This window comes from Pezoporus wallicus, unplaced genomic scaffold (genome assembly GCF_028554395.1).
Source record: "Pezoporus wallicus isolate ANWC-B61680 ecotype Strahan unplaced genomic scaffold, APGP_CSIRO_Pwel_v1 contig_4710, whole genome shotgun sequence".
In the NCBI taxonomy this organism is placed as follows: Eukaryota; Metazoa; Chordata; class Aves; order Psittaciformes; family Psittacidae; genus Pezoporus; species Pezoporus wallicus.
In genome coordinates this window covers 5,003,539-5,015,974 of record NW_026640647.1, presented here as the reverse complement: position 1 = coordinate 5,015,974, position 12,436 = coordinate 5,003,539, and the positions used below count along the sequence as shown (strand labels likewise).

General features: G+C 40.8%; 1 protein-coding gene across 3 annotated transcripts in view; it reads left to right on the top strand.

Annotated features, from left to right (window-relative positions):
* LOC130604869 (hyccin 2) overlaps window positions 1–12,436 on the top strand; it is a 54,460-nt gene that overhangs the window by 40,792 nt on the left and 1,232 nt on the right. For all 3 annotated transcript variants that reach the window (XR_008973544.1, XM_057419809.1, XM_057419807.1), the window contains 11 exons: window positions 319–344; window positions 1,496–1,553; window positions 2,416–2,600; window positions 3,154–3,252; window positions 4,903–5,012; window positions 6,871–7,003; window positions 7,445–7,541; window positions 9,234–9,380; window positions 10,436–10,607; window positions 10,945–11,006; window positions 11,771–11,889. Coding sequence is in view for 2 of the 3 variants with exons in the window: in XM_057419809.1 (XP_057275792.1) it covers window positions 319–344; window positions 1,496–1,553; window positions 2,416–2,600; window positions 3,154–3,252; window positions 4,903–5,012; window positions 6,871–7,003; window positions 7,445–7,541; window positions 9,234–9,380; window positions 10,436–10,607; window positions 10,945–11,006; window positions 11,771–11,889 (1,208 nt within the window). In the remaining variant the exon portion in view is untranslated. The remainder of the gene's footprint in view (window positions 1–318; window positions 345–1,495; window positions 1,554–2,415; window positions 2,601–3,153; window positions 3,253–4,902; window positions 5,013–6,870; window positions 7,004–7,444; window positions 7,542–9,233; window positions 9,381–10,435; window positions 10,608–10,944; window positions 11,007–11,770; window positions 11,890–12,436) is intronic.

The window sequence follows — 12,436 nt, the reverse complement described above, 5'->3', positions numbered from 1 at the left end:
GCTCAGAAATTGAGTCTGATGTGCTCAGGGAAAGGACATTAGCTCATTTTTCAGCCTCTTCCCTCCTGCTGATGGCTTCCCAAAGTTCTGACCAGAATTAAAAGCTGCCTTTTGTGGTAATAACATTGACTGTCTTTGTTCTGTCTTTGCCTACCTGTGAGGAACTAGAAGCTTCCCTCACAGGATTCACCACCCATGAAGCTGATATTCTGGCACAGTGTATCTTTGAATAGTGAATGTCTGTTTTTCTAATGGACCATTTTGTGCCACTGTTGAAAATACCCAGTATTCTGAACAATGCTGTTTCTTCCTTTGCAGAACGCTCAAGCAGAGTGCAGCAGAGGGTGAGTTATGACTCTGCCTTTCTTGGGGGATTTTTGTTTTTATTTTGGCTTTTTGTGTTGTGTTGGTTTGGTTTTTGGTTGTTTGGGTTGATTTGTTTGTTTTGGGAGTTTTTTGGGGTTGTGGTTTTTGTTTTTATATATTTTACAACTTGAACTGGCCAATTACTACAGTTCTGGAAAGGAAGGACAGTACAAATTTCTCTCCTAATCCATCTGGACAGGAGAAATCAAGTGAGAACCAGAGCTACCATTATTCGGGATTATGGGATTTAGAGTCAGTGGGTGAATAGCGGGTTTGATTAGCATGGGTGGAGACAACTTCCTTGTACCACACAAATGAGGATGTTAGACAACCACTTAAACTCTTAGCTTTCCAATTTTTCATCAAACGAAGAAACAGCCTTAATTATAAGGAATAGCATTAGAACAGGAATTCAGGAACTGTGGTGTTGCTGAGTTTCTTTAGCATTGTTTTATAAAAAATAAGTTGTGATAATGAGGGGAGATGTAAGTTGATGTTGTCTTTTGTGATGCTACAGAGAGATACAGTCCAGAATTGCCAGTTGTGGTGGTTATGAGGAGGGTGCTGTGAAACACTTGGCTTTCTAAAATGGTATAGCATCATACTAGAAATGTGTGCACAGCTTTTCTGGTATAAAGTTCCAGGATGAGATAGGCCTGTAAGAGATGCTGTTTTGGTATGGCATTCATTCCTTGATGATTCGATATCTACCTTGATAAGTTTAACAAAAATGTTTCCTAAGTATTGCAGACTTGATCTGGTGCCTGAGTTAGACATATGCTTTAAACTTATGTAAGGAAGATGTGCCACTACAACTTGATGAACCCAGGCAGCTTGGGTTCCCTTTGCTGTGCTTCTGGGCTTAGTATTCTAAGTGGTCTTCTGTCATTCTCGTAGTTGTTTTCATAGTGGACTTCCCAATGACTTTGAGTAGACAGTGTGCCCTCCTCTAACTCTGAATGGCAAAAACAAAAGAACTCTCCATACTTACTGCCTCTGCTTTCCCAGTTTATTGTGGACTGAAATAGCTTGGAAATATAGCCAGCTTCTACTCCTTGCTTGGCAGAAGGCTGTTTTGAGGAGGTATATGTTTCTTCTTCTAATGAATGTTTTTTCTTTGCTGTTACAGAATAAAAAGAAAGAATTTGTGTCTACCACACCTTACAGACTCAGGAAGAGGCTAACAGGTAAAGAGCAACCTTTGCAGTCAGTCCCATAACCGGTGAGGCACTGTGTTCATAGGATAGTGTTTCTCCTGCTGTAAAAATCTGATTCATCCTGCAGAGAGTGTAGAAATGTCCTTAAGGAAATCTGTGTAGACCTTTTTCCTACCACAGATTGCTGCTTAGGTAACGGGTGGGAGGATTAGAAGCACCAAATCACTGAACTTCAGTAACATGATCAAAAGAGACAAAATTCTCAGTAACTAACCTGTGCTGACACTTGCCCAATTGGTTGGTTAATGCAGTTGTCTGGCAATTGCTTGAACCAAGTTATAAAACTTTTTTATGATGGCTGGAACATTCATGGTAAAGTATTTTGCATATGTGGTTGGTTATATATGCTCAGAATGAATGTAGAGAAGAGTTTAGTGTGGGGTGTTTCTAGTTCTTTTGTGTTGAGAGACCGAGACTGAGCCAGATTCTGCCTGTGCTCTTCAATCAACACTGCTAACAGAGCTCTTTTACAAAACCTTTTTTGCACTCAGCTTGCATGGTTGGCATTTGGGAAAACTGACATGAGATGCTAAGAGAAACAGGGACTTCCACTGTCCGTTTTTAGTAACTTTTTATGGTAGGGTTATGTTTCTTAATGGGTATCAAGGAGCAAGGTTTACTAAACAATAAATTGTAAGCCTAGAACTGGGAAAGAAATGACTGTGTATGTTTGCAGTCTTCTTAAGCATTTATTTTAATTTTCTGTGAAATATATTTAAGCATCATATGCTTGAAAAACATCTAGAGAATGTGTGTGAATGAGAAAGGTGGTGCAAAATGTGTTCTGTCTAAGAAGTCGTTGCTAGCTTTTAACTGTAAATTTATGCTCTAGCTCCAGTTCCCTATTTAGAAAGTGAGAGTGAATATTCTTCTTCCTGCTCAGAGGAGGAGGATGAAGAAGACCAAAAAGAAGACAACACTGTTTCATCAGGTCAAAAGACCCCAGAAAAAATGAAGGCAGCATCTACGCCTCCTCCCAGCAACACCCTAGCCAAAAAAAATAAGGAGAACAAGATGGTAAGTATACAGAAAATACACCCCTAAGCCAGCAAACATGAGGGAATGTTTAGTGACAATAAGATGTGGGTGACCACACCTAACTAGGGAGGAACTGCTAGATTCATTTCAAATGTAACCAGCTGGACTGGCTTTTGCTGTACTTCTGAGCAATGCCTGTTGGACAGGCATCATGAGAGCCTGTGGGCTAGTCTGGTCTCTATCCTTAATAGCTCCAGAAGGAGAAGTTCTAAGATGTCCACAAAGCAGGAGACCCTGTACTGAGAAATGATGAAAAAGGTGACTCCTATAGCACCAAAAGAAACACATACTACTTTCTGGCTTAGTGTTACGTTCTCTCAGAATCTCCTCTGTGTCTTCAGAAAGAACCACCTGACTGTTGGCTTTGGCAGAATGCCACTGTAGAAACCATTTTTGCAAATATCTGCTGGCTTTCTATTCATCCTTGATCGATGTCTCATATTGGCCATCTTCAAACGTGTTTGTGGGTGCAAAGGGAGAGGGGTAACTTGATAGCAGAAGGAGTGTGGCTGATCTTGCCATCCCTTTTTAGAGCAACCTGGTGGAGGAATACTTTGAAGCTCACAGTAGTTCCAAAGTGCTCACTTCAGACCGAACGCTGCAGAAGTTGCGGAGAAGAAAATTGAGTCAGGTACACTTTATAATGAATCTCACAACTCTTGGAGCTTCTGCTTTCTTTGAATATTTCCCTCATCCAAATTTCCTAATATTGCTGTTTTCACTTTATTTCTGCTGATTACATTGTTGGTGGTAACACTGATTTAGGTAGCATTTTAAACATTATTTCTCCTCTGCTGCTCTGAGCAGGGACAGGGCCCAGTTGTTTCAACCTGAGACACTATTGAAATGCACTTGCAAAGTGAGCAGATAGTTGAAAGCTGCAGTTACTGGCTGGGCTTATACCACAACACCAGAGCAAGTTAAAATTTGTTTTGGAGGAGGAGAAGAGGGAGAAGCAAAGTGGCAGAGGCCTGCACTAAAAATTGTCGCCATTAACAAAAGCATTTTTGTTAGTGAAGTGCTTAGGGAAATTACAAGCTGTATTGACTGTTGACGTGTAGAGGAAATGGAGAGAGCGCTTTTTATCTGAGCATTATTGAGTCAAGCCACATGCAGGACTAGGAGAGCTCTAAATGTCACCTAGTTTGTGAAATGCATTCTGTCTCCTTCCGATTTCTAGAAGACAGGAATGGTCTAATTGTGGTAATTGAATTACTGTATTATTTTTCATATGCAGCTTTTACAAGACAGTTCAAAGTAAGCAGCTGTACCCTACAGAGATAGGTACACAAGAACAGGTGCTGGGGAAGTACGTAAAATACTTGGAGCTCTGGTGTCTGTGACTGCTTTTTGCATCCATCTGTGTTTTAAAAGGTGGCATATATGCAGGTTGCCTGATGTCTCTTGTCTGGAACTGCTATCCAGAGAAACATCTGGATTCTTTTGTAACAGCCTTGGAAGGAAATCAAGTATTAAATCTGCTGTCTCTGAAGAAATTGAAAGCTTTGCAGTTCTGTCAGTGCTATGTTTGTCTGATACATTGCAGCTGTCTTTGTGTTCTTTCCAGAGTAAACTATCTTCTACTGAAAGAGAGTGGAAAGCAAAACTGTTAAAAATGAAGAGGAAGGGAGGCCAGTGTAGATTTAATGTCATTTGTCATGCTACTATGCTGTTGAAACATCAACATCCCAGCATACCTTTAAAGCTGAATTAATCCTTTGATTCTTTATGTTTTTGAAATAATACTTTTTCTACGATTGGCTGTCAGTTGCAAATGATTTCTTTTCTTTCTTTATTTTTTAAGATGACGTTTGTGAGCATTCTCTTGTAGGGACAAACACCTGAACCATTGCTAAGCATGTTGATTGGGGCCCTTGCTCCTGTGAGCAGGGTTGTGATGTTGGTATCTTCCTGGTACAGCACTGGGTTCTGTGTAAGCTCTGAGTATTGTCCATTATTTCAGTAGTGGTTTTCCCATACTCAGTAGGAAGAGCTAAAACACAGTTTGATACCAGTTCTAGTCCTAGCCTGGCTGCTGTTTCCCATTAAACAACTTTGTTATCTGCTTTGTTTCTCCAGTAGCAAAACTGTGCTTAGAGGGGTCTTCATGGGTGGAAAAAAAAAAATTCCAAACCAGCATGGATTGAGTGCACTGTCAATGAACAATATTCTGCTTCCTAGCTAGAGAGCATAGTAGATGGGTATTTGTAAGGAGCCCAGGTTCATGTCTTGTGTTTTCTCCACTTTAACTGACTGTCATCTTACCTCTTTCATAACACAGCAAACACTGCATGACCTTTTGAAGAAAGCTCCCCTTGCCTATGCTGCTGAAATCGAAGAGCTAAACCAGCTACATGAATCCCTGTTTTCCAAGTGGATGCTGCAATTACAGTAAGTATCCAATGCAAATCACTGAAGAAGCCTCATAAAAAGGCACTACCAGTAAACTTACACTCATGTCAGCAGCATTCTGTGGATGAGTTGTGGTGCAACTCTTTCTTTGATTGATTGCTTGAAATTAAAATTAGGTGACATCAATTTAGTAGAGTGTTTCCTATAAACCAAATCATACCTGACTAACTCCTCATGTCTGAAGTGACGTGAGGTTGCTTTCTGTCTGGCTGGTTGGCCTGTGCCTCTGTAAACCAAGATAAGCGGGTGTTCACAAACAGGGAACATGAATAAAGAGTAAATGGGGAACGTGACTAATGCAACTAGTGTCCTTTGTAAACAGTTTTGCTTACAGCAGTGTCATCAGTTTCTTCAGTGTGTGGCTATCCCCAGTGGTGTAGCAGTTACCTTTGAATGCCTACAATACCTAAGGATCTAGGCATGAAGAAACCTTAGCAGTATAATTTTTATCTGGCTTTGTGTGTATCTTTGTGGGAAGGAGAAAAGACCAAGCATCCAGGAAAGTGAATGGGAACTGTAGAGATCTGTCAGATGCTGGAGCACCTTTGAGAAGGCAGGCCACCAAATCTGAAGTTCTGAGTCACGAGCAGATGTTGGTGAGGAGAGAAAGCCTCTTCGAAGCTTTGCAGGAAAGTGGATGGAACATAAAGAAATTTGTGGTCCATGGGGAGTAACAGAGCATATGAAAAACAAATTAGCTTTGAAAGTTGGAGAGTTGCAAGAGGAGGAGTTCTCTGGCTTGGTGATCTGGACAAATGGTTAGAGATGTATGTGGCAGGGCAGGAGGAACAAATCCATAGATGATACTGAAGTCAGTAACAGTTGTTGAACACATTACCTTTGCCCAGTGGTGTTTGAGTGACCTGATACACTTCTTTTTGGTCCTGATACTCTTCTTTCTGATTTATGACAGATTGATATTATTGAGATGATAGATTTCCTGCTTCTCAAAAATAAACAAAGCTTTGTGATTCCCTAGCATATTCTCTTTATGCTTACCTGCCTTTTTCTCTGTGGAACAATTACGATCAGAAAGAGATACGAGAACTGTTTAATTTTGCTTTGAAATTGTGCTTGTGGATGAGAGTAGAAAACCCCTGTGAAGACTTGCTTATCTTCTAGTAATTTCTGTGACTCATGGTAAGCATTGAATATAATCACTGGGGAGGGGTGAATGAAGGCAAGCCTGGAGCTGTGTCCTGGTTTCTGCTGGAGGAAAGATAATTTTCTTTCTAGTAGCTGGTGCTATGTTTTAATTTTAATATGAGAGTAATGCTGATTAGCGTAACGCCAGTGTTTTACTTGTTGCTAAGTAGTGCTTACCCTGCTCAAGGACTTTTCAGTCTCTCATGCTCTGCCAGTGAGCAAACTGGCCAAAAGGATATTCCATACCGTAGAATGTCATGCTCAATATATAAGCTGGGGAGAGTTGGCCAGGGAGGGCCATTTGCTCCTCGGGGACTGGCTAGGCATTGGTTGGTGGGTGGTGAGCAATTGTATTGTGCATCACTTGGGGTTTACTTGTTTTATTCTCCTCTCTCTTGATTTTTTTATTGTTATTATTATATTTTACTTTATTTCAATTATTAAACTGTTCTTACCTCAGCCCATGGGGTGTTAACTTTTTCTCCAGTTCTCCTCCCCATCCCATGGCAGGGGGTGTGAGTGAATGGCTACTTTGTACTCATTTGCTAGCTGAGGTTAAACCATGACAAGTTGATGAAATACGAAATTTTGTGAGGCAAGACTGCAGTGGATTATTTTGCTTAATGAATGTATGAACCTAAAGAGGGACTTGTACTTTTTTGATTCAGTGTATTTGCTCACATTTCTTCAGCTTGGGTTTCAATATTGTGCTTTATGGACTGGGCTCCAAGCGTGATTTGTTAGAGAAGTTTCGTACCTCCCTGCTCCAGGATTCTGTTCACCTTGTGGTTAATGGATACTTTCCCAGCATCACTGTGAGATCTGTAAGTGTGTGAAAAGTGTATGGGTTTATCTGATCATCCTGTGTTACAAATACCTCTGAACTCCTCCAATGTAAAATGTTAAGGAAACCTGCTGCATCCTATAACAGCAGACTCTTGCATAAAGAACAGTTCCTCTCTCTCTTTTGAGAGTTTAAAGAAATTGGCCCATCCATTTTCCAAGGAACTGCATTAACTCCCATCATTAATAGATGGGACTAACAAGATACTCATTAATAAATATTTATTAGTCTAAAGCCTTACTTTATGTCACTGTTTTGAAAATGGGTAGAAATTTTTGGTATATATTGACTGTTTGGGGGATTTGATGGCAAAAATCCAGTTACCTCCCTCCATGACAGTCAGGGGCTCAGTTTCAGATTTTCTGCACAAGGTCCTTCGGTGCCAGAGCCCTTCAGAACGGACTGTTGTTTTCTTTTTCAGATTCTCAACTCCATCACAGAGGAGGTACTGGACCATACAGGGACATTCCGCAGCCCCCTTGACCAACTTGACTTCATCATTGAAAGGTTTAAAGAAGGTAAAGCAACTAACCTTATACGTAAAAATGTTAGAGTCCACTTACTGTTAGGAGGACCTGGATATATTCAGGAAGAATATTTTTCATGCGTGCAGTCAGTTTCTTATAGCTAGTATACATTTTTGCTTGTAATTTCTGCCACGTACATGAAAACACATATGCACCAGGAATATAAGTGTACATGATCCCAAGCATTACCTTATCCAGCGTTTCACACATTAAGTTCTCTAGAAGGGGAAGGAGAAAGGCACAAGTATTCCAACAAGACAGAGGCTCCTCAACCCTATGGAGGAGCCATAAATGATAATAATAAACTGAAATTATCACCTCCCTTGCATTTAGCATGGTGCATTTTTGCCTTATTTACATAATGCTTCTGTAGCCATGTGTTTGCTGGTGCAAGACAGGATAGGTGAACTCCAGCTACATGAGGAAAGATGGTTCGTAGTGGCTGCTTGAGGACCTGATACAAATCTTGCTGAAATCAACAGAACAAAGAACTTGCAGTTTGCAGTGACTGTTGCTGACCGATATCAAGTCCTTTGAGCTCCTCTGGAAAAACATGGCCTGAGGGTCTTCCCATAGATTTCAATATAGGCTGGATTAAGGCTTTAATGTGCATGGTTTATTCATTTAAATTTAATGTATGCAAATACTGGCATTAAGATGAAATAAAGGTCAGAAGTGTTGTACAAACATTGAGTTCAAAAGCCAGATGAAACTGGTATTGCCACGCAGAATGCTTGCCGAATTGTTTTTGAATGTCTGTTTCACTGCTTATGCATACATACAGAAATTGCTAGGGGATCTGAATTGTGCATGTTGTGGGTGTTTTAAGTATTTACATTCTGATTTCCATCATTACCTTATGAGCATTTCAGGTGGGACTAAGTGAAAAAGACTGGTTGATGGCGGTACCCACCTGAATCTACATAAATCAGTCTTGTGTAGTACACTATAGCTGATCTGACTGGGAGTCTGAGGAACTTTCAGCTTCCATTGGCAGCTGAGTTATGTATTCATTTGCATAAAAGCTGTCTACTGTTCCAGAATTGTTTCTGGACTCAGAAAACAGCTGTTCCCAGGGATAAGTACCACAGCAACAAGCAAGCTGGAAATTTTAACTTCTACCATTTGCATTATCTAAGCTAAGTCTTTGTAACTTCCTTTGAGGACTTAGGGGGCAAGATTTCCAATGAAGTTTATATGCTTTGGATCCAAGCCTAATTAGAAAATGCATTTGCATTGTGTGAGGAGGATCGTAAAGGTCCCAGTCGTGTAACTCAAAAGGAGTTGAACAAACTCTGCTTAGACTTCCATCCAAAAATACATTTGAATGACCTTGAATTGCAGGACTAAAAGTCATAGCTAAAAGGACAATTTCTGGTAAAAGCCACAAGCAAGTGGAAAGTGGATTTTGCAGTTTAGGCTTAAAGAGAAGAGCTTAAACTGAAAAAAGAAAGGTAGGTGTGATAAAAACTGTGATACACTGAACTGAGAAATTTTAAGTGCTCAGAAACATCAAGTGTGGGATAGAGATCAAAGCAAGCTGTACAAGGAAAGTGATTTAATATTGGAGTGATGAATATGGAGCCTGATGGAATAGACTATCCTAGGCTGTACTGCAAATAGGAAACCACTTAGTGTGCAATTTCTTTTATTGGTTCTCTGCTGGTTTTTCTGATCTTGCAGATTCATCTTTAGAGCTCTATGTCCTCATTCATAACCTGGACAGCCAGATGTTGAGAGGAGAAAGAAGTCAGCAGATCCTTGCACAGTTATCCTCTTTGCCTAGCATTTACCTCATGGCCTCTGTTGATCACATCAATGCTCCTCTCAGTAAGTCCCCTTGGGCCTGACGTAGCGAAGAGAGAAGAATCTGTGTTTATGCAGCTGCCAAGCCTGTTTCATAAGCTCATGTATTACTGTTGATGTGTAAAATGATCTCGTGGTGTATGTTTGTGTGGTGGTAGCAGCTAGAAGACCCAATTGGAACTGTGGCTGTATTGAATCAAAACTGTAGAAAGATACTAAGAATTACCAATCACTGTTCATAATATACAAACAGACTTCAAGCTTCTGGTACCCTCTGATTTAGGGACTTACTGAAATGGAGATGAGATGTTATGTCCATCATTTCATCTGAACAATTTTGTTTGTCAGCCAGAAACTCTTTGCACACTGCTGACTCTGGAAGGATTGACAATACATCATAGCATGTATGAATGTATGTATGTAGAATGTATGATGATAGAATGTATAGTACAGTCATAATTCTAAATTCTAACCAAACAGACTGGTTTGGGTTGAAAAGGACCTTGAAGATCATCCAGTTCCAAGCCCCCTGCCATAGGCAGGGACACCTTCCACTAGACCAGGTCACTTAAAGCCCTGTCCAGCCTGGCCTTGAACACTGCCAGGGATGGGGCAGCCATAGCTTCTCTGTGCAACCTGTGCCAGCGCCTCAGCACCCTCACAGTAAAGTATTTCCTAATACCTAATCTAAATCTCCCCTCTGTCAGTTTAAAGCCATTACCCCATGTACTGTCACTACATGCCCTTGTAAAAAGTCCCTCCCCAGGTTTCTTGTAGGCCCCTTTTACATACTGCAAGGCTGCTATAAGGTGTCCTTGGAGCCCAACTCTCTCAGCCTGTCTTCATAGGAGAGGTGCTCCAGCCCTTTGATCATCTTGAAGCTGGCATGAAAAAGGGATGTATACAGATGTTTGGTTGCAGAGAATTTTTCTTGCATGAACTGCTAGTATCTGGGTGTATGTACAGTGAATTTCAGAAGGATACATTGTTTTCTTAATCCTACAGTAGAACTTGCTTATTTAACATCTTAGAAAAGCTAAATCTCTGAATTCAGTCTGCTCTTTTTTTTTTCTGTCTAGTGTGGGATCAGGCAAAACTAAGCCTCTACAACTGGCTTTGGTATGAGACAACAACATTTAGTCCATATGTGGAAGAAACATCTTATGAGAACTCTCTTTTAGTACAGCAATCTGGATCTTTGGCTTTGAGCTCCTTAACACATGTCCTGCGCAGTCTCACTCTCAATGCCAGGTAAGACACTGTTACACTTCAGGGTAGCACTTGCTGAGGATCCAGTCCTTGCTAGGTTACGCTGATCTGTAATTGCCAGGAGGCAGTCCCTGTTTTCTGACAGCAGTGTTCAAGATGAAGATGGTAGGACTGAGTTCTAATTGATTGGTTATTTTAAATGAACAGTATTTGGATAGCAAATAGTGTCAGGATCCATAACCAGGACTTTGTACTTGAGGGAAAAATAAGTTAGTATTTTCTGTTGAGGGTGTGGGAGAGTTGTGCTTGTTGATTTTGTTTGGGTTTGGTTTTTGGGTTCAGTTTTTTTTCCTTTTGATTTTCCCCTTCTTTCTCTTAGGGGGATATTCAGATTGCTTGCTCAGTACCAGCTGGAGAACAAAGACAACCCATCTTATCCAGGTATGTACTCACCTTTTCTTATCTGTTTGGATGTTGCCATTGTCAGCTCAGTCATAGCAGCACTGGCTTTTGATATGCATTGTATGTCACCAACAACAGAAATGCTGTAACTGCTGACTCGGTGAGACATAGTGGCATAGACTCTTTCTAGTCGTCCTGTGTCTGAATGACAGGAAATCAGTAGACTGGCTGGTTCTGGAGGACCTCCTCTTACTGGTGTCTGCTTTGATGTTTAGACATGAACGAGACAATTCATGGGGGACTGTGAAGTTAAAGCATTAAAATAAAGGAAGAATATGAATTTGCCTAACTAGCACATAAAAGACCAGGGAAAGTCAGGAGATTCTGTTCAGGTGCTGCTATATGAGTTCTCATGTGTCCCTGCTTTCTAGGTACACGTGGAATATTCTGTCACTGTCTCTAAGAGGTGCTGCAGGGGATATGAATAACATGTTAATAGTAAAGAAAGTTGGAAGTTAGATAGAAGAGCTGGAAATTAAGAGAGATTAACCTTGTTGGGAAGTGCATTTAAAGTGCTACTAAAATGCCATTAGGCAAACGGGGTGACTGAAATGTTAATTCATCTGTTTTCCATTGATTACTAAAATATTAGGTTGACTGTGTACTTGAAAGAAGTGATGTTACTGTAGCCAGTGCAGTCTAAGCCAACGGAAGATTTGTAGGAGGAAACTATATATTGTTACACAAAAAATCTGTGAATCTTACCACTTCGGTTTCTTGTTCTTGCCTTTTTATATCTCCAGGACTGTCTTTCCAAGACTTCTATCAGCAGTGTCGGGAGGCTTTCCTTGTGAACAGTGACCTGACACTCAGGGCACAGCTGACAGAATTCAGGGACCACAAACTCATCCGGACCAAGCGGGTGAGTTGGGGGAAAAAAGATAATTCTGGATATTCTGTCACCTTAAACAAAAAGAAAAGGTGCTTACTTGCTACCAAGTATCCCTAAGGCACCACTCTGCAGCTTGCAGTGAGGCTGTGCTGTTTGAAGCATCTAGTAACCAATAAAGGGCTGACATTCTGTAATGCAGCACTTTCCATGTCTCCAGTTCGTCAACATCCTTTACATGGATAGGGAGCTGTAAAAATACAGCATGCTTTGGTTACTCAGCAACCTACAGGTCTCTTCTTCCTGAAAACCTTGAGAACTAATAGACTCTGGAGCCTGATAATCTGCTTCCAATAGTTAACCTGTATTTGCATGAGAGAAGAAAGCAAGCTAGTCCTAATAATGAGGCAGTATAGTAGTTCTAGACATGGGGACACAGTGTTGAGGAGCTGTGTAGTGTCAGACTAGCATAGCCCACCAGAAGATTTCTTATATACTGACTTTTGTCAGTATTTGCTCATTTCCAATGTTGCTCGAGTGAAGTATTCCTGGTTTTTAGCAATGTCGTCCTCCTGAGTGC